The 24967-nt window shown below is 39.4% G+C and overlaps 1 protein-coding gene and 1 long non-coding RNA gene across 9 annotated transcripts; one reads left to right on the top strand and one right to left on the bottom strand.

The window, feature by feature from the left end:
* The first annotated feature begins 133 nt into the window (after positions 1-133).
* axo (axotactin) lies at positions 134-24807 on the top strand. Of its 8 annotated transcripts, none has more exons than XM_017904815.1 (28): positions 134-416; positions 7892-8223; positions 8376-8533; positions 8709-8812; positions 9684-10036; positions 10729-10897; positions 10986-11101; positions 11325-11431; positions 11882-12227; positions 12759-13036; positions 13440-13680; positions 13743-13973; positions 14616-15023; positions 15367-15570; positions 15643-16042; positions 16303-16550; positions 16634-16912; positions 17000-17199; positions 17260-17557; positions 18150-18300; positions 18419-18581; positions 18884-19040; positions 19214-19392; positions 20622-21051; positions 21410-21489; positions 22064-22234; positions 24059-24113; positions 24434-24807. In XM_017904815.1, the coding sequence occupies exons 2-28, from the start codon at positions 7905-7907 to the stop codon at positions 24580-24582; spliced, it is 5994 nt and encodes a 1997-aa protein (XP_017760304.1). In that variant the 5' UTR covers positions 134-416; positions 7892-7904; the 3' UTR covers positions 24583-24807. The 8 variants fall into 8 exon arrangements, with proteins under 8 accessions (XP_017760304.1, XP_017760305.1, XP_017760306.1 ...); XM_017904816.1 differs by having other exon boundaries at positions 18416-18581; positions 21413-21489; XM_017904817.1 differs by having other exon boundaries at positions 18416-18581; positions 21410-21444.
* Positions 15474-22958, bottom strand: LOC108550906 (uncharacterized). The gene is made up of 3 exons (XR_001890451.1): positions 22880-22958; positions 19656-19752; positions 15474-15551 (listed from the first exon to the last, which is right to left on the bottom strand). It is a non-coding gene; the product is annotated as an uncharacterized LOC108550906 (long non-coding RNA).
* Positions 24808-24967: the final 160 nt, after the last annotated feature.

Genomic DNA, 24967 nt, shown 5'->3' with positions numbered 1-24967 from the left:
TGGCCAATTGAAGGGAGTTTCGCAAAGGAACTGACGAGTTAACGGACACTTCCGAGACACCTTCTACAGAACTAGACCTCGTGATAGTACCCTCAATTGATACGCGGTTGGCTGCGTGGGTGGAGGAAAAGCCTGTAGTAGCACGGCGGCTTGGAGAATGAGTTAATGTGTCAGTCGTAAGCGCGATTCCGTCGCGACGCGCACTTCGACGGACCGCAGAGCGAAATATCGTTTGAAAAATTTCCTCTTCTCGTCTCTCAGCCTCGCGAACTCGGTTCTCGTAAAAGAAAAACTCCTCGTACCATCGTGAATTATCCGGGAAATATCCGTTCGAATACGAAGTGAACGATGATCAGTGTGCCCGTTTGCAAGTTCCTCGATTCTTCGTGACCATTTCATGACTATGTTCGCAACGTGTAAGTAATTCCACATGAAATATTCGTAGAAATTACTGGCCAGTTTCTAAATCGTAATTCGCGGAAGTGACATCCGTTTGCGCAGAAAATAACGGAAATCGTTGACTTAAATTAAATTTTCCTCTCTCCCAACGTGGAACTACGTTGTTGCTCTTGCCACGCCAGGCTTAGCAGAGACCAAAACATTCGACACTCGAAATTCCGTAAATATTCGTTTAATCAAACGTTGATAGGGAGAGGTACGAATTTTATTTCGGAGATCGAGATGGTATACTTTTAACTAAATCGGAAACACGAGAATATCTAATCCTCTTAACAAAATTCCGAATTTATTACTCCAAAAAAGAAAAAAAAAACAGAAAAATGAAGAGAATAAGATTTCCCAAAAATAAAATTTCCAACTAGGTATCGATCTCAACAAAATTCCTCTACTATTCCACGAAGGGGGAAAAATTCGGAAAAATAACAAAAATAAAATTCGATCCAAAAATTCGTCTTTCTAAATAACCTTAACAAAATTGCGAATCTATTATCCTAAAAAGGAAAAAAAGATAATAGGACTTCCCAAAAATAAAATTTCCAAACACGTATCTATCTCAAGAAAATCCCCCTATTATTCCAGGAAGAGGGAAAAACTCGGGAAAATGACAAAAATAAAATTCGTTCCAAAAATTCGTCTTCCTAAATATCAACCTTACCAAAATTCCACGTTGGTCATGTTACAAAAAAGAAAAATAACAGAAGTTAGCTAGAATGTAACTAATCTGTTTAACCATCGATCCTAACAAAATTCCGCGAAGAATAATAATTTATTCGTCATTCTGCGAAAAATAATAATAGTACAAAAAAAGAGGGAGAAAATGCAGAAAAATCTATAAAGTGAAGGAAGGGGGACATTTCTAAAGCATGACGCACGAGCGCCTCGTTGCACGGCGATTATTAATCGCACCAATTAGAGGATCGTCCTTAGAGATTCAATTCGGTTAACAGAGCAGGCCGACTTTTGAATCGACGTCGTGGCCAACAAACAACCGCGATCCCTCTAAAACGCTCTCTGTATTAGGAAGAATTGTGTGCACGACGAGTTACCACGATCACGCTAACTTACTAAGCGCCAGAGCCACCGTTTCCCTCTGTGTCAACCTGTTGGATCGGATCCGTGGGCCCCGGGGGCGGCTACCTGATAAAAATGTTCGCACACGAAGAGGAAAGAACGTGCACGGACCTCGGACAATAGTTAGGTAGGGTTGAATCATCCTAGGACTTCGGTTAATTCATCCTGTTTTATATTGGTATGCACGACCGAGGCTAGCTTCCATGGAGATAAACTTCCTCCATGCAAATCGAATCGTCTCCCTTCAAAGGATAAGATCGATGTAGCGCCCTACGTGATTTCCGGTCTCTGGTCTTAAAATCGGACCCGACAACGCTGGATTATGAGTAATGGATTGCTTTTCAGCGGAAGAATGGAGATACGACAGCTAGTCCGTGACCCGGTTACATTAGGTGTTCTTATTTTTCTTCCTCCATTCTTATTTTTCTTTTCTTTCTGGCATATGTGTATGCATGTTAGGAATCAGAATGGGAAATTCGAAGTTCCACGAGCTAATCCGCTGTCGTGGATTAATCTTGGAACCCTCGTAAGATGTACCGTGGTACCCTAGTCTCCTGATACCTCGTCCGAGACACATTAGCTCAACCCTGGTACTCTTACCTAGGGAGTTTTCCCTCTTTTCTTTGCCTCTTCGTAAAGGAAATTTAAGTTGGGCGAGTGGGAAATTGATTAGTTGACTTTTGGATTCTTTTGGATAAGCAATTTCAATTTTTTGAGAGATACTATGCTTTGGATCCTTATATTGGTGTCCAAGATCTGATTTGTCATTTGTTAATTTATTATTTCGTTAATCAGGGAGACATTTCTTAATTATGTATATTTCTCGTTGCAGAGACGCGATGATTAGAGGTTAGTTTTAAGTTTGAGGTTAGGTTCGAAGCTTCGCGCTTTTTTGGTGCAATCATGAAGGCCTCGATGAGCTATAGTTTGTTGTTCAGTCTCATTTTTAATTCGGTAAGGAATAATTAGGATAATTTAAATAATTCTTCGACCGAATTAAAAAATTCTTAAAGTATTAGGTTAAGCTGTGATTCAAAATGGCTGATCGAAGAAATTTTGATTTCTCACCTGTCAGATTCGTTTCGTTCCGACGTATGAAATACGATGCTACTTTAAAATGTAATGGTATCGAATTGGAAAGAAATTTAATCGACTCCGGGATAGTATCACTTATTCCCATCGAACGTGGTTTTAATTACCGTGTCGTTAATTAATCCGGGCTCCAGAGGGAAGAAAAGGTAGGAAATTTGATTGCTCATTACGCAAATGGAGAGCAGGAATTTTCTTCTTTTTCGTCGAGCCTTCGCTTTAAAACCTGCCCACTACAATGACCCACTCGCCGGTTTTGCTCGATATATCGATTCTCCGGGGACAACAAGAGGAGTGCCCCGTGAGGAGCTTGCTACCTATTTCGAAATAAGAAACGCGTCTGCTACGATTCGAAGAAAAATAATATCGCAAAAAGAAATTAATAATTGCAATCACTCTAATTTCGAATAATTTTTATTTATTTTTATTTTAACAACGAGCACCACGCGAATTTTTTGACTCGTTTATCATCGGAGAATATTTTGAGAACATTTTTGTCACACTATACGAGGATTATAAAATTATTCTTTCGGAAACGTAATTGAAAAATTATTTCGTTAGTTTTAAATTATCACGTGAACGGATTTTACATCGTAGTCGATAATTAATGTCACTAAAATTCGATTAGATTCGTATAATAATTAAATTACATTCGTAATTTCGACGTGCACACTCGGCGAGTTCATGAATATTTATTCTCAACTTTATCGAATGGATTTATGGTAGAAAGTTATTTTAAAATTATAAATGGAAAGCTATTTCTAAAATGACTTTTACTCGGGTCACAGTGCATTCTGAGACCTATAAAAAGTGGTTATCTTTCGCAGCATGTTTTGCCATTTAAAAACCCCAGAAAAATTTATTTAATTCGAATAATAAATCTTTACAGATACCTCCTTAAATTTTATTCCAATACTTTAAACGAATCCGATCAATGATTTTTCCTAATAACCCTAAATAATTATCAAACTGAAATAAGAAAACACTAAGCCTCTAATTATCAAATCGACAAATAATGTCTAAAAGAAAATATTCCTCTATAAAATATCTTTTATCCATTTTCTTATTTAAAACGTTCAAGTATAACTTCATCAATCTCGTAATTATTCCTGTCATCGGATTTTACACAAAAAAAAAAATCACGTTAATTAATCTTCCCAAACAACTTTCGAAATTTGTCTCGAGGGTTTCACAAGTTCGTTCGATGATTTCTCCGAGTTGCATGAAATTAATCGATGAAACATAGAGGTACGAGAGATAGGGGTTAAAAGGGTAAAGGGGTTATGCGAAAACGTGTCGGTGGTGACGGGATCGCAATGAAAGTCAATAAACCATGATGAGTAAGAGAGAGTAACAGTCGGAGTGGTATTAATAAATTAGTGTCTAGTTGCTACAAGCAGCGAGAGCAGCAGCAACAGGAGCATCAACAGGAGATGGTGGAATTGCAGATAGGGGAAAGGAGGAAGAATAGGAAGTGGTAGCTGCAATGACAGAGACTACGATGAACAACGATCAACCATCGATTCTATTTCCCGCGAATTTTCAAACTGTTCAATCCTTTCAAGATTCCATTTACGACAAACTTAGCAAAATTTGTCTTTCTCTATTAGATATATTTTTTAATTATTCTGGGGGGAAATTCTAGGAAATATTTATTTAATAACAAAATCATTTTTCCTTATTAAATTTACTTTCAAATTATTTTTTTGTCTCTTAGAACTTCCCCTTCAAATTTGTACCGAATTTCACAAAAATATTTTTTCTCTGCTATGTTTGTTTTTGGGAAGTCTTCGGGAGTCTCCTGCATTTTTATTAAAATATTTTATGCACTGTTTGGAAGAGAAAATTGACTTTCAAAAATTTGGGAAGAATGAAATAGCTGGATTTAAAATTTTGAGATTTTTAGGAGTTCGAAAGCGAAGGTGGTGGAAGTGCTATGTGTAATCCTTTGTCTTCAACCTTTGACACGGTGATAGAATAGAAGAATATGTATGTAAGTAACGAATGATAGTCGAGTCATTTCTCTTGCTCCTTCGTACCGACACACGAGGAGCTTTCTATGACTTGTAATTCTAAAATTGACTACAACAACCTTTTATCCAATTTTAATATTTGATCAGAGCGAAGCCATTTAAGCTTCCCAAACCGAAATCTGTCCCCTTTATTTTGATTCCAGTTGGAGCTAATTGACGAATGTTTTGTAAGCACTCGGATGTTGTGGATAGAACGAAACGTGGTTTGATATGAACAAAAATTCGTGTACGATAAATGACACGGTTTAATTTATTATACGATATACCACTGTGCTGTATGATATGTATAGAGTGTCCTGGTTTCTTCTCGATCAAATTTTCTCTCGATACTTTTACGAGTACACGAATCTTGGTCTTCGAGATTAATTGTTCTCACGCCACTAAATTTTGTTGCTCGAGGAACTTGGAAAGATCTATTGCATGTGACAAATTAATACGAAGAATTGTCAATTGGTTCCTTGAAATGAAGCAAAATTGAAATGAACTTCGCAGAGTAATGGATTTAATTCCTCAACCTTGTCAGCCTTGTACTGAGAGGAACAACGAACATTTTGAAATATTGAATACTGATATTAATAGCTTTCTAGTACATTGATTGGCAACCTTTCTCGCATCGTATCATAGTAACCTCAAAACGACCACAGTTCCTCAGAACTCTTGCTTATACCCATGGAAAACACAGCCAAGGTTTGGACGAAAAAAACTGGGACACCCTATATAACTCCTGCTTGACAATTTAATCAGAAGGAATAATCAATAAAAAAATCCTTAACACTATAATTTTTTTGAATCGTACTCACGGAATTTGATCAAAGTTTAATCGGAAAAAATTGGGACACCCTGTATAGCTCCTTCATGAGAACTTAACTACAACGTTCAACCATTAAGCACAATATCGGCGCCCTAAATCAATTGAAAACGAGATTAAAAATTCCCTCCTTATCCTGTCAAATTTGGTTGGAAAATTGAGAACACCCGGTATAATTCTTACACGATAATTTAATTACAACAACCAGATAATACATATAACGTCGATATGCTAATTCGTTCGCAAACAAGATTAGAAATTTCCTCTTACCCCATCAGAAATTTCTAAGAGAAACTGGGACACCCTATGTAACTCTTACATAATAATTTAATCACAACGACCAATCGTACAATATCGCCATCTTCTTTCCGCAACTTCCCCACCTGTTTCTCGAGATTCAAAAATTTGTAACGATCTTCCACATCATGATCCCTCTTATTCCTATTCATGGAATAAAATACCAAAGTTGGATAAAAAAAAAAAAAACTGGGACACCTTATATAAGTCCTACATAACAATTTAATCACAACGGCGAACCATTAAGTGTAATATCACCATCTCTTATCCCTACCTCCCTTACTTACTTATATGCACATGACGTTCCGTCAAAGTTCGAAAACAAAAATTTTGGTACACCCTATATAACTGCTACATAACGATCCAATCACAACAATGAATTGCCTCTTCCTTATTACTATTAAGAAATCCCTCTTACACCCAACAACGTACCTACCAAACTGTGATGAGAAAAAACTAGGACACCCTGTATACCACCTCCATAATAATTCAATCAAAACGTTCAACCTTCAACTCCATCACCATCTTCCTTCTCTGTCTCTTCCTCAAAATTCGAATCCATCTTACGCCCAACAACGTACATATCTAGCAAACTCGTGGTCAGAAAAAATTGGGACACCCTGTATATCTCTTGCATTTCGATTAAATCACAATAACCAACCGCCACTTCCTCAAAATTCACAGACACGAAGAGATCCCACTTACACTGAACAGCGTACCATCATAGTCTGATGAAAAAAAACTAGGACACCCTGTACATCTCTTGCAGAATAATTCAATCACAATAACCCAATCGCCGCTTCCTCAAAATTCACAAATGCAAAGAGATCCCTGTCACACCGGTGAATATACCACCATGGACTGATGGGGAAAAAGTAGGACACCCTGTATACCTCCTACATGATAATTCAATCACAACGATCAAGCATCGACTGCAACATCAGCATCTTCTCCCCAAGCTTCTCTGGCAATTCCTCGAGAAGCAAAAGTTTCCAAAAGCTCGCGCGTTAAACGATCCCCGTCCGACATCGCGCGTCGCGTTAAATCGCTGGCCGAAAGCTCGCAAGCGATGGTCCGAGGGGCAAGGAACACTCGGATATCGCTGGTGAATGGATTGAAAAAGCTTTCTCCGTCGGTTCCTTAAAGCGACAACGAATCATCTTGAGGCCATCAGCCGTGAGCGATGCCCACGAAGGTGGCAGCGTAAGGGGTCGTCGAGGCCGGAGGAGTGAAGGTGGCGAAGGCAGAGGGAGTAGCGAAGGAAGAAGAGGAGGAGACGCTTATCGTGACCGAGCGTGACGGTGCGTGGCGGCGTGTGCACACGCGTGTCGTTCGTGTGGGATCGGATTATCGGTGTGTCAGTGCGAAAGAAGACAATTGACTCGCAGCCGCCGTCGTGCTTGCCGGGGGCCTTCTGACGTCACATCCTGTCCTCTGGCTAGTCGCGATCTCGTTTGGACCACGGCACATCAAGGTACGCAGATTCGTGCGTCCTCAATGTTTGGACGCAGAAAACTGTCACAGACCGGCCTAGCACGTGAGATCCGCCCGTGTACCCCGACCCAGCCTTTTTTTCCCCATTTTTATCCCTTCCACTCGTCACCGTTTAACTCCCGTTTCACGAAACTCACGGATCAACGAGGTGGAGGAGGGCACAGGCGAAAATTCCGGGAGTGACACACGTATTCTCGTCGAAGAGAGACGTAGTTCGAAGCTTTCGAGGTTTCGGAGGTGAATTATGAGCGGCTGGGCCGCCTTTCGGGCAGGTCCAGAGGAAAGTGACTGGTGCGGTGAGAATAGAGACGTGGTGAGCGACGAGATGACTGTTTAGAGACGTGTTCCGTGCTATCTAGTAGAGTTTTCGCGGCGATGGAGTATCAGGTGTGAGTAGCAATCCAGTTCGATGTCAGGGAATCGGGAATTTCACGTAGAATTGCAAACGAGATGAGATCGTTTCCCATCGAGTTCATGGGATCTCTTTCAGCTGCTAGATTCTTGAGATGACCACTCTGGTCTTCTTCGTTCTTAAAGAGTAGTAACGTGCATTTTGACAAGCTAGACTAAAGAGTCCCCAATAACGGTGTTCTAAGTAAGACACGAGATACCAGAGGAAAAACGTTGCTCCATTTTTCAGCAAGAGAAGAACAATGACCAGTCACAAGGAACGGATCCTCAGGATCCTCGTTTGGGCAAACGTGTACGCGATCGTTTCAGCCAACGTGACAGACTCTTCGGAGATCGACCTGTCCAACGAGATGGACTCGTTCACGACTACGAGGAGGACATTTCCTGACAGGTGTCTCGTGAAGGCAGAGCCAGGTCCGTGCAAGGACTACGTCCACAAGTGGAGGTTCATCAAGACCGAGGGCAGGTGCAGGCCTTTCGCCTACGGCGGCTGTTTAGGCAATGAGAATCGCTTCAACTCGGAAGCCGAGTGTCTCCACCATTGCGTGGGTGGTCCTGAACGTAAGGAACATGAGAAATAGTCTTGCCTCTAGTCCAATTGTACACTTGTCGCGTGATCGGATTGCATACCTATTAGGAAGAGATATCGCGAGATTGGTAGCTAGTCGACGATTGACAGTGGTATTTTTATCGGATCTTTTCTCCTTCCCTAGACACGCTGCCGCCATACCTGGTCACAAAAGGAAGCGTGTTTGTCACGAGCACTGCAACCACCAACACACTGCCCTCTACCACCGCCGTCACCCCACGACCAACGTTTACACCCACCGAGCCAACGAAACCGCCTGTGTCGAAGCACAAAAGAGGAAAGGTAAACTAGATCTTCCTGAATTCCCTTTCAGGATTTCGGCTTTTCCACCGATACAACGTGACATCTAGAGATCCGTGGAATTTGACTAGAATAGGCTATTCTAATTCCAATGGAAGAGATGTTAGGGTAGCTGGTTAGGTCTCGACGAAAGTTCACTCGCAGAATTGCTTGACAGGAGCTAACCTTCATGGAGTCTGGCTACGAGAAGACGTTCATGTTCGCGCAAAGTAACACGTTTATCCAACTGGACGGCAGTGGCATAAAACCGTTTCAACTTCGGTGAGTAATCCTAACTTTGCTTCGTAGAATTTTAATTAGCCATTAAGAGACCAAGGTACCTATCCGCTGGCGCTGAGGCTGGTCAGTGCTTACGAGCACTGGTAGACACGAGGCTTGGTCCCGTTGCGAAAAGATCACCAGAGACACGAGGAATCTTGTAGCTTTCTGAATTTTTCATCGACACTTGACAAAATCAACAAGAATTGTCTTACTGTTAGCTTTTCTTTTTGTATAATGACAAAGGAGGGTAGAATTAATTTTAGAACTTTGAACGAGTAACATCACTGACGTAATTGGTCTTTGGAAAATTTTATTTTATGAGAAGTCAAATTGGAAAGATTAATTTGCCAATTTACAAAATTTATAATTCGTGGGTGATATGACATATATGATATTTAATTTCCAAATTAATTTTTGAGGTTAACAACATTGAAACAGTTATCGTTCAGAATATTCAATTTCCTAAGAAATTATCTTGAAACTACTCAGACTCACTCAAAGCTAACCTAACCTAAAAATTAATTTCCAAGTTCGAGATCACCGAAAAGATTATCCTTCAGCAAATTTAGTTTCCTAAAAGATCGTTTTGAAACTATGCGGACTGACTCAAAGCTAACCTAACCTAAAAATTAATTTCCAAGTTCGAGATCACCGAAAGGATTATCCTTCAGAAAATTTAGTTTTCTAAAAGGTCATTAAGATTGCTGATGGTCCAAGTATTCAGAGTCAAACCTAACCTAACCTAAAAGTTAATTTTCAAATTCACGATCGAAATATGCTCACGGTCGAGCCAAGTATCAAAGAACAGAAGTCCATCAATGCTAACAGAGGAAACTTGGTCGACTATCATAATTATACTCGGAATTTGCAGACTGTGTCGCGAGATATCCTTCAAATTTCGCACGAAATTACCCCATGGTCTGCTGGTCTACCACAGCGTGAAGGATCGACCAGAGAGTCTGGATCCGTATGCCTTGTACGTGATAGTGGAGAAAGGCCAGCTGAAAGTGGTGCACGTGTTCGGCAAGCGGTCAACCAGCCTCACGGTTGGCGAAGGGTTGAACAGGGACGAATGGCACAGCGTTCTGGTGAGGATCGACGTTCATGGTGCGAAATTGATCGCCAGGGTGGACGACAAGCAGGAGGAGACCACGCTCGAAGTTTTGGAACACGTGGTCAATTATGGGGTATCCGAGGAACTCGCGTCTGTCGTCCTCATTGGAGGTAACCAGCTTTTCTAATTATAAGAAATCTTCGTTCGTGAAATTCTGATTAAAGTACGTATATATAAATTTCGAAAGTGTATAGGGTGTTATGAAATTCGCAATTTACGCTTAATTAAATATCTACCGAGGAGAATAGAAGACACTTGATCGATACAAATGGGGTTAACTGACTTTGGGATGAAACGTAATTTTGCATTTAGGAATAAATGAATTATCGAATAAATGGGTAACAATACATTTAAATACAATAATCGAATATTCAAAGTAGTCTGTGTATCCTTTGCTCCAAGATTTTTCAAATTTTGTGTTCGCATAATTAAAAAAATTATTCCAAATTCACTATATTATTTGCGAATAAATTACAGTTTATACAGGAAATCTTAACACCCTATATACAGATCCACATTGTAAAACACTAAATTTTGTGCAATTAAATCTTTCACAAATTTATTTTCCATATGAAAAGAATTAATTTGTAATAAAATAAATTCCTGAAAGATTTAATTGCACGTGAAAAATAAATTTAACAGTTTAAATTCCCTATTTATTAATTAATAATGATAGCAATTAAACATTGCTGTTATAATGCGCCGAGCATCAGATTCATAGTCACTATCGCTGATTTGCATCACAGATGAAACTCTGCAACACGAAAGTTAGTTTTCTCATGAATCACGCGGTTTTCGTTAGGGCTGAGTTCCGAGGAGCGATTGCACGGCGTGAAGTACATAATAGAATCGTTTGTTGGCTGCATAAGAGACATGGTTCTCAGCTCGGGCAAATCGGCCAGCGATTTGTTGCCCATCCAGCCTCTGATTGCCACGAAGCACGAAAACGTGAAAGAGGGCTGCATAGACAAGTGAGACAAACCCCTTCAAACACGTTCCTTCAATAAACCACTCTCGTGATCCACCTTCCCTTTAATTCGCGCCACGAACGAATTTCAGATGTAGGACACGGGAGAATCTCTGTTTCATCTCGAGCCAATGCGTGAATCACTATAATAGTTTAACTTGCGACTGCTTTGGGACCAAGTACGAAGGAGAACGATGCGACGTATACAGTACGTAAAAACATAATTCTTCGACCTTAAAAAAGTTAATTATTTCTCTCTCACAGTCCTTCTGAATGATCCTTCTGACAATGAAATCGAATTTTCTAAATTCCAAAGAAGTTGTACATACATGCAATAGCATATGTGACATAGAGATTTCAGTAAAGTCGAGTCAAGATTACACTAAGCTATGATAAAAGGAGAGAAAATATATCTATATGTATTATTTCAGCGGCCACTATTTTAACGTTGAGAGGTTCTTCCTACGTTTCCTTTCGTGTTTACGATTGGAAAGACAGAGTCCACTCGTCTGTCAACAGGATAAGCCTTGCGTTCAAGGTATTTAATAGATCAATTATTAGGTCGTCCCAGAAGTTCGTGTCGATTATTGCACTGATATTTAGATCAGCGTTTGATACGTAGCTTCAAATGCTGTGGAGCACCTTCTGCCTACAAGACTTCTCTATCGAAACGTTTAATGTATCATTCGTTACCCGTTCACATAGAATTTTCCGTCCCGTTTCCAAAATTTTACGCATAAAAGTTCGCGGTCTAACGTCGTTCGCGTGAAATCCATTCAATTTGGATCCATTTCGTTTAATTTCGCTCACCGAATTTTCGAATAATCCCTCTACCTTCTGTAAATTGAACAAAATCGCTAGAATCCAACGGGAAATTTTGTAAACGAGGCACGAAGTGACGAGACGACCTAGTAATCAGTGGTAGTCACTAGTCTAATATTCCATCACAATTTGATATTCCGTAACGCTGCCATTTCCTTTCACAAAGACAAAGTGGGACGACTCAGCCTTGTTTTACGCGTCCGGGGAAATCGATGGGACCCCGCACTACATAGCTGCCTCCATAGTGAACGGATCGGTGCACGTCGAATTAGATTTCGGGCACAACTCGAAGATCTCGACTGTACTGGGCGATTACATCACCTCGAACCATTGGAACAACCTGACGATATTCCACACTGGGTCCCTGGTCTTCGTCAGCCTGGACGACGAGATCAAAGTTCTCGAGATCCCTGGGGAAAATAACAACATGATCATCGATCCTGAGATCTATATCGGCGGTGGACCTGAGCTTCACAAGAAAAAGGGCCTGCTGTCTCACAACAATTTTGCAGGTGTGATCAAATTTATACGGTAACATTATGTATCTGAATATTAGCTATGTTCTTCATTAACGCGTTGAATGCAATTCTAGATATATTATATTAAAAAGTTCCATTAATTTTATGCTATAATATATCACAAAATACTATAAAATTATTAAAATTGTGGAATCATTATGTTAATATACTGTAGAGGAATATACTTTATAGTAGAGGACAAAGTCTAGATGACTTCTGTTTTAATAACTAATGTAAGAATTCTAATTTCAATGAACTGAATTGATCGATGAAATGCTAGCCTGGTAATTGTAAAGTTGCAAAACGTTGCATTTACGCAATTTTGTCCTCGTAATGCGGCAAGTATCGAGGAATCTACGAGTAAGTTCATTGAAATTGGACGCCATCACTAATCTTAGTATCGTCGGCGGCCGCTAACGCCAGTGGCGCCACTGGCGAGTACAGTCTCGCCTAAAGTGCATTCAACGCGTTAAACGTGAAACTCGATTCTCGAGATCGATGGAGATTCCATTGAAACGGTTTCAGGCTCGCTGAAATACGTTTTCTTCAACGACAAGTCCATTATTTATGAGTTGAAACGTTCCAACCCCATGGTGCATTATATCGGCGTGCTGGAGCCGGAGTACTACGAGGCGGATGTTGATGTGATTCCAATAACGTATCCGTTCGCGGACAGCCACATTTGGTGGCCAATAGCGCGGACCGACTCTCTTAAATTGAACTTCGACTTCAAAAGTTCGAAGCCTGTGGCTGTGGTCGCGTCGGGGGACGTGAAAAGCAATCGTAGTCTTGGATACTGGGAGGTACGTTAAAGAGGCCTTATTTAAGGATAAAGGGAAATGGAATCTATTATTCCACTGAACCTTTGTTCCGAAAGCTATCGGAGAAATTGGAGGTTTATTAAAGATAACGATCTTACGATCCTATAAACTGGAATAACCGAAATCTTTTGCACGAGATGAAAAATAAATTAAAATAAAATTCGAGAAATATCGAATCACTCGTAAATTCAGAAAATTCTAAATTCTAATTTTGCCAAATGATATTTACCAGCTTCATCCGATGAACAAGAAAAATTCGCATCCAACTAAACCTTTCGCTATAAAATCAAAAATAAAATTCGAAGAAATATCGTAAGAGTCGTATCGACGCTAAATTAACGGAATAACTGTAAATTTCTAAATGCTAATTTGCAAATGGTACCAGCTTCAATTAGTAAACGACGAAATTCGCTTCCAACTAATCCCCGTGCTAACGGAGAACGTCACCGTATCCGCCGTCGTGAAATTCCCGCCTTACAACACCTCGTGGCACGCGGTCGAATTGAATTACACTAGGGGAGAGCTGAGCGTTCTGGTGGATTATCGGAACAAACAGAGCAAGCTGTTCTCCATGACGTTCGAGCTAGGTGACAAAGTTATCATCGGAAGTGGGAAAAGCAACGCGGGTAAGTTTCGCGAACCTACGTGACCCGGATGGTAAATGATGACAGGTTGCTCTCTGCGTCAGGGCTGGTCGGTTGTATGCGTGAGATACGGGTGAACGACGAGAGAATAGAACCCAGATACGTGGTCAATACCAAGAGAGTCATTGGAGAGGTAGCCTTGGATAATTGCCAATTCGTCGATCCTTGTACTAGACCGAACACTTGCGAGCATGGAGGGAAATGCTCGGTGAAGGAGGACAGAATTACCTGTGACTGCACTGACACCGGTTACATAGGCAAGAATTGTCACTTTGGTGAGTGAAAATTTAGGAAACTATTCCAATTACTGCAAATCGACCATGATAATACTCCACTACCCCTTTGAAAATTTAATACAAACTATAATGAACATAATTGATAATAGATCTTAAACAATAGATCCTTAGTTTGATATACCAATTGTATAATAACATAAGTAAGAATTATCAGATTCGATAAATCAAAATTTGGAAAATTATTAAAATTATTACAAGAGGACTATAATAATACTCCATTACATTACAATTAACTATAATTGATCTTTACTACTTTTGATATACTGACATTGATCACATAAGTAGTTTGTCAGTTTTGATGAATACAAATTTGGAAAATTATTGGAATTATTGCAAGAATACTATAATAATACTCCATTACATTACAATTAAACATAATTGATCTTTACTACTTTTCACATACTGACGTTGGTCACATAAGTAAGAATTGTCAGTTTTGATGAATAAAAATTTGGAGAATTATTGGGGTTATCGAAAGTACTTGTGGAGTACGAGTTCAGCCCTTTAAAAAGAATTTTTATGGAATATCGATGTAATTAAAATACACGAAACACGTGTAAAATGAGAAAATATAAGTATGAAGGACAGTGGCAAATGGCACAAAGCGATGTGAAATTCCAGCTCAATACAGAAAGACCTGCGAGGAATTAGCTTTGTTGGGATACACCCAGGATGACGTTTACAAAATCGACATCGACGGAAACGGAAGATTCCCTCCGGCTCTTGTGAAATGCGAGTTCCAGTCCATCGAAGACTCGACGAAAACCATCGTGGAACACAATTTACCCTCGCAAATCGACGTCCGATCTATCGCCGAGTCCGACTTCTCGTTTAACATCAAGTACAGACAATTCACCGCTGAGATGCTTCAGGAATTGATCTCACACTCGTTGTACTGCAGCCAGTATGTTAAGTACGACTGCTACAAGGCGCCATTGGAGTTGCACAGCGCCACCTGGTTCCTTAGCTCCAAGGGAACCACCGTGGACTACATTGGGAACGTGAACAGGGGGTCCTGTCCTTGTGGAAGTGAGTATTAAACGAAGATAAATAACAATTAATTATCTAGAATATCTCATAAATCAATATACCTAATTATAGTTAATTTTTAGAGATAAGAAAAGAATTTACTTAAAGAAATTTGTGTGACGAATTTTGCTTTCAACGACTTACTGAAATTATTAGAATTAAAGAATTGGAATTTCAATTTGAAGATCAATTATTAAATTATGGATAATAAACTACAAACTATATTGTAAATAAATAACAATCGTTTGTAATTAATAACAAGTCAGAAATTAAAGGATTGTGAATACTTTTGTGACTTACCACGTACTGAACGTCGAAATAAAGGGTCGATGTTGTGTTCCAGTGAACAGGACGTGTGTTGATCCGAACCTCAGTTGCAACTGCGACGTTTCCGCCGGAAATGCTGGAAAATGGCTGTCCGACGAGGGGTACTACGAAACACCGGACTCTCTCGGCATCACAGGTATGGTGTTCTTGCAGCAGAGGGATCTCGAAGAGGATGCTCAGGGTCGTGTCACTTTGGGCCCCCTGGAATGTGTCGAAACTAGTAAGTTTTAATATCTCCATCGATCCTTTGTAAATCAATTTTTCCTTAAAAATAAATAAATTTAATTTTTAGATACGCAGAAGTACGTGGTCACGTTCACCACTTCTCAATCGTACATCGAAGTGCCAGGATGGAGGAAAGGTGATATAGCTTTCAGTTTTCGAACAACTGGGGAGAAGGCTATTCTTCTGTACCAGCCACCTATCAGAAGCAATTATCCATCCTTCATGGTTGCTTTAACCTCGGAATACCGATTGACGTTTAACTTCACCCTGAATACCGGCACCATAAGGGAGCTTGAGGTGAAGAGTAGGAGGAAATTGAACAATGGAGAGTGGCAGAAGATCTGGATCGACTACAACGATTATCATGTCAGGTTCATGATCAACACCGATTTCCAAATGGTCGATCTCCTGCCTGAAGAAGAGTTTGGACCTTTCGAGGGTTCTATGTTCATAGGTGGCGCCACTGCGTGAGTACTTTACGAGTACCATCCTTTCTTACGCTTACAAATAATTTTCTTAATCGTTAATTTCAATTCTTTTCTCTTTTTAATGATTTTAATGTTAGAAAGAGTTAAGAGATTTAAAACCAAAAGTATGAGAATATTCGGTCCCTCGAGTTAGTTATCGTCTACTTAACCGTCCTTTCACGCTTCCTGTTCACTCGCTTAAGTCCAGATTCAAGAATGACATGTCGAAAACAACGCTAGAAATAACAATCATCTCTCAGGGAACACTTAAGGACCTCTTCGGTTCGCCAAGGCCTGATCGGCTGTTTCCGCGGTCTGGTCGTGAATGGAGAAATCCTGGACATTCACAGCTACATGTCAGTCCACCTGTCCGAGATCATAAAAGACTGCAAGCCCTCGTGCCAGCCGAACAAGTGCCAGAACGGTGCCAAGTGCGTAGAACTGTGGAGCAACTTCGAATGCGTCTGCGAGAACAGATGGGCTCACCTTGGCACCTACTGCGAGGAGAGTAAGCTTCTGCAACTACTTTCACAGACGTCCAATTATCATCGATTCTACTCTAATTCTCTTAATAATCATTCCATCGTCTAGACATAAACAACAAGGCCCTGACCTTCACTTCCCAAGGTGCCTTTCTCAACAAGAACTACTTTGGTACGGACGACGAGGACGAAGAAAAGTTGCTACTGAAGGGTATAATGTTACAAAATATCCTGATCAACCTGAGAACCTATGACACTCACTCGTTGATCCTCTATGCGAATGATCACTTGAACAACTTCGCTCACCTCTACGTATCCAATGGCACCAGCATAGTGTACCTGTTCAACGCTGGCAATGAGATCAAGAACATCACTGTGGAGTATCCAGGTATTTAAGCGAAACTTTCTTCATTGCGTGCTATTTCGAGGATTCGAAATTAGAGGAAAGATTAAACAAGCACATTGAATCCGTCAGGAGTGAACACGGGGATCTCCGTCCAAATCGCGATAATTCGAAAGGAGAAATCGACAACGCTCCACGTGAACGAGTACAACTCTACCCTGAACGCAACCCCGGTGTTGCTGGACACGTACTCGAACAAACCGTGGATAAATCCGGAAAAGGAGGTACTGGCGCCTCAGAGACCACCGGCGCCACCTACCAACTACTTCCAGGTGAGATATCAGGCTTTCGAATTGAATGGAATGTACGCAATGATCAGCAATCTTACATAGGTGAATCTAGGAGGCTTCGATCCGGATGGCCTGCTGAGAGTAGGCAAGGAAGACATGCAGATCAAGGGCTACGTGGGCTGCCTTCGTGGACTGATGATCGGAGAATACCTGGTGGATCTACCTAGCCTCGCCAACGAAGCTAATCACGAGGGTAGCAAAGGAGTGCTGCCTAATTGTCAGATGAAATGCGACGCTATGCCTTGCAAGAACCTGGGTATCTGCACGGAGGATTTCGGCAGACAGGAGTCTTCGTGCAACTGCGAACTGACATCGTATTTTGGAGAATATTGCGCTGACGGTAAGAAACGTTTGCCTCGAATTAACCCCTATGAGATACTTATCGTTTGAGTCACTTGGGCTGAGTGAACGACGAGACTTCAGGCAACTAGATAGATGCATCAAATATGTCCTGAAATATGAAGGATAATTTAAATAGAATTATTTGACTGTAATATATACTATACATATAGGGTACATTGCGTCAATAATGTACATAGCAAGAGGAACTTGATTATATGAGTAAAATTAAAAAATAATTTAACATTGATGTGTCACAAAAATATTATATGCGCAACTTATAATATTAAAACAATAGTAATTTATATAATCGATTTCTTTTTGTTGCGTATGACAGCCTTAAGATTTCCTATTTAACTCACTAGCGCCACCACGGCTCGTATCTACAATAAACTTTACTACCGTAAAGACCTATATATCGCTGAATTACTTTCTAATTTTGCTGATATAATCTTGGGATTTCTCAAATTTCAAATTTTGAATTCGAATACTCGCGAAGAATCTACAATTCGATATAAAAATGAAATATTCGTAACTTATAGGATTTTTAGATTTTTCGCAGTCGTTAATACAGAATTCGCGTTTTCTGTTAGAAAAGGGAGCAGACTTCAGCGGAGAAAGTGTCCTACAGCGAGAGTTCGATCTGGTTGGCGAAGTGAACCAAGTGAAGGTTCAACTAGCATTTTCAACCAACGAGCTTCGACAACGTACCACGGCACTTCTGCTCTTGCAGACAGAGAACAAGTAAGTTTTCTGAAATTTCACCACGATCTCTACTTCTTCCTAGGGAATATGTTTCGTTCAGTCTCCACGATTCTTTCTCGAATCTTGGATGTCTTTCGAAGGCTCTTTTTTTCAGAAGAAACTACTACTTGCTGGTCGCTCTGACGTCAGAGGGTCAACTGATCTTCGAGGAAGATAGAGAGGGCTCTGCGTACGGGGTACGCTTGAACGACAGAAACTTTTTGAACGCAGCTCGACACAGTGTATACTATGTTCGGGATAATAATACCGCCACACTTTTGGTATGTTATCATGCGCCTAACACTTCTATAATGATCTTCACCAATCCATATTTACATATTTATTCAACTACATTAAATTCAAATAAATACTGGCAAAAGATTTTCCAATTTCCACCAATTTCTCTATCGATCGTTTAAAACGCGTCGAATGAAATGCAAAAGAATGGAGAAAGATTCGATGAGCATACTAAACTCGAATAACTCGTGATACTCTAGCACGAGACGTCGACCAAACGTCAGGATAGACTGCATAATAACACGATAGCCCGAAGAAAGATTGACAGCCCCTTTTCCGGTTGCAGATCGATCGCGAGCCGGTGCAACTGTTGCCGATCCCAGTGCTGAACCTGGGAGACGACGAGGACGACAGTCCAGGCGTGACAGAGATCCAGCTTGGTGGCCTGAACACGACAGATTCCCGATTCAGCGCGTACAAGGGATACACCGGCTGTCTGAGCAGTGAGTGCCACGTTAAATCACCCGTTTGAAAAGTCTGTCGAAAAACGAAACGAATTCGTCGGCAGTGACAGGGTCGGGCCGTGGTTCTAATAGAATACTGTCTTTCTTATGTTAGACAAAACGAACATCAGCCACATTGCGATTACGAAATGACGGATACCCTCTTCTTGTAGACGTCGTGGTATCGATCAACGGGGGACCTGGCATGAAGCCACTCGAGGAATATATGCTCTTTACGAAACAGGGCAGCGAAACCGTAAGGGCGACTATACTTGCCGGTGTCAGGAGCGCCCAGTGCGCAGTCTTTCACGCGCAGCCACGTGGCCTCGATCCACCCAGAAACGATAGCGTGGTAAGAAACCGTTTATTATATTATTCCCTATTTTTTCTTCAGAATTATGGTTGTATAATTATGTCTGTACAATGCTCTGCGAGGGAATCCTAATACGATAGATCTCGGTAAACTGTGATGTGTTAGATTCCGATATACAGGAAGCCTTGGAATGTTATATATCGGGTACTGGAGGCCTCGGTAACGCAAATTTCGATAGAAATTTTCAAATCCACGAGATATTCTATGAGAGAATTTTCACACGGTTGATTTCAAGTACATACCATTGTTCCAAGTTCCAATGGCGCGTGCCGTAGTCAACAGCAAGGTCGGTCACACGTCGAGCCATGTCGTCCGAACGCGGCGAAGAATAACACGAAACTGAAACAGAAAGACATCGACGTTAGCACGAACCGTGATGTTTACATTGGAAGCTATGTAAGCGTCTACGCACCACGTCTCTCGCCCGTGATACTCGTGTTTAGCCCGATGCCTTATCACGACTCTCGCACGATATTGTTGGCGAAGAGGTTTTAAGCTCCGATATATTAACCCTTTGCACTCGACGATTTTTTCGCTAGAGAAGAGTAGAAATTCAAAGATTCTCTACTTAAAAAACTGACGATACTTTTTTGAGCAGTAAATAGAGAATTGTATAATAGAATTGTAGAATTATTTGACTTCGATGCTTCGCACACTGTTACATTACATTAAATTTGATATATTAATGAATATCGATTTTCCAAATTTTATGAAATGCTGACTGAGGGTCGTCTCTCGAGTGCAAAGGGTTAAACTTTGACAAAGGACTTAAATATTAGGCATCGGTGCGATATATACTGAAAGACTAGGTACAGTACGGTGTACTTTGTCACATTAAACCTCAGCTATTATACCTTGGTAGGTTACGTATACGCAGTAAAGCAACATATAGTAATAGTATGGACATAGTATACGATAATAGACCCCGACACAATAGACTCGTTAAAATAAACTTCCTCGGTCATCCATTCTATAAACTCTATCGCAACGCTGCTATGGAACAACAAACTCAACTTCGGCATGCCCCAAAACCTATCGTATCGCTCGCACAAAACTACATCTTACATTCTGTTAACCACAAAACTACCTAAACTTCAAAGAAACTTGCAAGTTTCTAAAAAACTGAGGTACGTGGTCTCGCGAGGCTCGTCGAATTCGAAATGAAGAGAGAGGTGTATACCTAAAAGGTAAAGTACTTTCTGTCGAAGGGTCGAGACAGAGCCTGGGTGGAGGACCCGCCAGAGAAGATACTGTACAAGTCGCAATACTCCGACGCGACGCAGGAGGAACAAGGTGCTGGTACTTACATCTTCATCGCGCTGTGCTGTGTGTTCGTGACAGCGGTGATCGGCTGTATCTACGAGGTTTGGCGCAGCGCGAGAAAAGATCGACGACGCAGACGCGCCGGTAGCGTCACCGGAGCGTCGACGGTGTCGGCCCCTGGCGCGCAAAGATGGCAGTCGCAGCAGTACACGGACCAATTGGGTGGTAACGTGAAGACAGTGGGCTTCATGACAGTGACCGAAGAAGAAAAAAGACCAAATGGCACTCACGTGAAGCCGACTGCCAAGGAGTACAAGCCGCTGGCCAACGCGGAGTCGAAAGACTTAGTTAATGATAAAAGGGTTCATATTAAAGGTAGGTTATGGAACGCACTGATGATAATTTCGCTTTATCTTCACTCGAAGCAAGTTCTCGGTGTTTTCCTGTTAATTTCGAAACGTTAGATTGGTCGTAAATTATAATATCTTGAAAGCAATGGTAATATTCTTAAACCGTCTGGTTGAATTGGAATAAAAATAAATAATCTTGTTGATTGTATGGATTAGAACTGGTTGAAAATGAAACCCCTGACAATCTGACGGAATTAAGGATAAAGAGCATACATGAATTGGATATAAGTGGATAATCGCGTAATTTTCACTGATTATTATATTACGATATTTCTTAAGTTGTCGATAATTCGAAATGATGTACTTGAAATTATATATTACAGCAGATGAAGAACCAGAGAAGAAGGAGCTCCTAGGGGTAAATACAGGCATCACCACTAAACCTCCGAAAGCGAATCCATTCGTAAAGATTTTTTCTTTTTTTTATAAAAATTACGTATTAAGCTCTAAGCAGCTTGCCAAGTGGATTTTTGGATAAAAGACCATAATACTTGATAGTACATCGAAAGAAGTATAGCTATTGATTTAATTAAATATACTCTGTCAGCAATTGCGTCTACTTTGCAGGCTCGCTTTGAAATATTTTAAAACATATTGAAATAAATAAAAATCCGATTAGAAATAAAATAATGATCAATTGTGACATTTCTTTAATGCTATCAGATTCTAAGAACGCTTTTTAACGAGAAACATTTTTTTAAAAGTTATATAGTAATCGAATTAATATCTTTCGTTGATAAATTGATTTTATTAACTTTAGTTTCGTATCAGAGAAAATATGTAACTTTAAGAGATACATATTTTTAAATGATTTATATGTAGTTTACTTCAGTGATATATGCAATTTCAAGTATTCCAGTTGAGCATTTATGATTGCACATTTCCAAATTTTTGCCAGTATTTCATATTGCCAGTATTAAAATAACAGAAGATAGAGCTCGGAATGTCTATCAACGCAACGAAACATTCCATTGCAGTCGATGGAAGATCTACAGGAGGAACCAGAACTGGAGGAATGCGAAGAGGAAGAAGCCGGAGAAGAAGACGAGGAAGAAGAGGAGGACGATCCCAAAGAACAGAACCCAGACGAGAAGGAGAGACATCTGTCAGAAGCAGAGCGTACTAACGATAAAGATTTAGCGAAGTCGGTAAGGAAAACATCGAGAAGTTATTTCTTGAATAGATAGGTCTCTGTCCTTGAAATACAAAGGCCTGTTATCGAACGAGCTAGCGAAACCGATTTTTCAACGATCTCAAATACGCATGGAATTAAGTTAAATTAACGAAACGGAAAGGGAGTTTTATAAACAAATTTTTATATTTTTATATACTTAAGTTAATAATTAAACTTCGTTCAATTCTATCGAGCTCAAGATTAATTATGCAGTTCAAGGACAGATACGATTTTATCATAAACTGAGTGCGTTCAGATATATTCGTTAATACTTGGCTGCGACGTGACACATCAGTGTTATTCATACTCATTATCACACATTTGTTATTTGTCTCTGTTAGCTTTGTATGTATGTTCCTCACACTTTCTTTTTTTATATATACATATATAAATATGCAATATTGATTATGTTATGCGAACAACGAATAAAACATCCTTAAAGAAATTAATTCTGAAACATTGTGGCATCTCACTCCTTGAAAACCTACAAAACACGCTCTATAAACGAAACGTCATTTTCCCTCCAAGTTAGAGAATCATGTCATGAAACACGAATAAAAAAATATCGAGAAATTCAAGAACTTGAAATGCAACGAATATAATCAAAGATATATCATACTTTCAGCCGGATAATTCCTCTAGGATAAGTGTTGAGGAGAGCATTGACTCGTTAAACGTCGATCTTGAACACGATGACACGAAAACGCAGAATGAAGTCTAGAGGTACCAGTGTAATCGTAAAGCTTCTTGCATCATCTGTTCTTCCGACCGCTCGTCAGCTTCTGGTTCTGCAAAAATGTAATTTGCGTTCAGACATTAAGATGGCACGACTAGCTAATATAAAACGAACCTTTGTGGGTCGTGTATAAATATGTTTCAAATACTAACGTGAATTACATTGGACACAAAATAGCCACTTAACGCGGTCAATTACCTGTTTAATTCCCTGCATTTCCAGCTCATTAATTTGGGAATATCGCTGCATGATTTTGTACGACTTGCAGTACAATTCGCAACTGCCTGGGTCTCTCCCCACTTTAGCGTCTGTAGCTATCCCCACCACTTCTTGAAACCCAGCTCACAGAGTCCTGTCGATATTGATTTGTCATTGATACGTAGGTTCGTATCGAATGTCGGTATACCACTCATACTTGTTTTACCTTCCTTCCCTCAATTGAATTCTGAAAAGTTACAAATAATCAATCAGATATGGTCCTATACTGCAGACGTTAAAGGAGACGCTACTGTATTTGCAAACAAATTGTTCTTTCCCATCATTTATATTGTGTTCTAAATATATTCAATTACGTTCACATTAAAAATGAAATTAAAATGGAGGTTAAAATGCTCCATAGTATGCCAAGAAAAATGATTTTCTTACAGTCTTTATTTACAATAATTGACAAAATAAGTGTTATAATTATAATAGATAAATGATAAAATAAATCAGCTTTAATAAAATGGAAGTATCCAAGGAAAATATTTAATTGCATGAATGAGCCTGTTCAACTATTAATACTGAGCTACAATAAAATGAAAAAATTAGTTAAGGAGAAATTATGCTAAATATTTGAATATACAAATGCATCAATCAATATTGCATGAATCATGAGTATAGTGAAAAAAAATGTATTTGAATGCATGTTGCATTAAAAGCAATGCTTTAATCACGATTTAAACGATGGCTTTCATCCATCTCTAAGTTTTCTCTTTAATTTAATATAAAATTAAAGCGATACTTTTGTTGTCTAATATTTTGAAATTGAGAATTACTTAAAATAAGTTTCATCTTATATAGGCAATCGCGCTAAATGATATTGGACAACGATCGACAATCCAAGATTTGTTTTCAGGTCAGTACCAGTTTAATTACTGACGAAAAAGAACATTGTTAGTAAATAATTTATCGATACTGCGACATCGCTTCAGTTCTTATATTCTAAATAAGATTAATAATTAATATGTATTCTTATAATTTAAATATCGTTGTAGAAAATTAAAGCTTTTAAGTATAAACGAATAAACGATAAATTTAAATTGGTTTTAATAAATTTATAAACTTAATTAAAATAAACCAAAAGATCTTTAAATTATCCAGCAATCAAATTCAGTCCCTATATAATTATTTGTAATATTCATACTGTTTTGAGAATCTATATATGTGACTTTTTAGATCCTGCAAGGCGTTTCATTTGCAAACTTCAACCTATCTATTTATTGGATGAACGAAGAACTTTTGGATGTCCACTGAACTATTTCGCTGATATGAAATGTCAGCCAAGAAACAGCAAATCCATTGAATCAATATTGTCTTTGGATTAACACTTCTGGAATATATAGAAAAAAGTTTAATTTCGCGCCATATTTATTGCGCGCGCATCGCAGCTGATTTAAGCGTGCGATAATATGCAATAACGAATCTTCGTCAAACATTTTATGATACTTTCTATGTTTGCAAAAGTAAAGATCTACAATTTATTTTAAAACCTAGTTAAAAGGCACCTTTTGGATGCAAGTGTAAAATGAAACCAACAGCATAATATTTTCGCCAATTTTTCATACTACGTATCAAGATTACAGAAAAGTTTATGTAAATTTTCCGCGTTTAATGAAAAAGAAACAATAAAATTATTTCCGATATGTTCACATTCTTACATGACAATTCCTAAATACATCTCCTTTATACTTACGTATATATCAAAAAAGA

Source organism: Eufriesea mexicana, unplaced genomic scaffold (genome assembly GCF_001483705.2).
Source record: "Eufriesea mexicana isolate 0111107269 unplaced genomic scaffold, ASM148370v2 scaffold3377, whole genome shotgun sequence".
Classification (NCBI taxonomy): domain Eukaryota; kingdom Metazoa; phylum Arthropoda; class Insecta; order Hymenoptera; family Apidae; genus Eufriesea; species Eufriesea mexicana.
This window is presented reverse-complemented; position numbering and strand designations above follow the sequence as displayed.

Coding starts and splice junctions, on each gene's coding strand:
- axo (XM_017904813.1), top strand. CDS start 7,905: ATGACCAGTCACAAGGAACGGATCCTCAGGATCCTCGTTTGGGCAAAC. Junction 17,200..17,259: donor CACCTACCAACTACTTCCAG/GTGAGATATCAG, acceptor AATCTTACATAG/GTGAATCTAGGAGGCTTCGA. Junction 18,582..18,883: donor ATAATACCGCCACACTTTTG/GTATGTTATCAT, acceptor TTCCGGTTGCAG/ATCGATCGCGAGCCGGTGCA.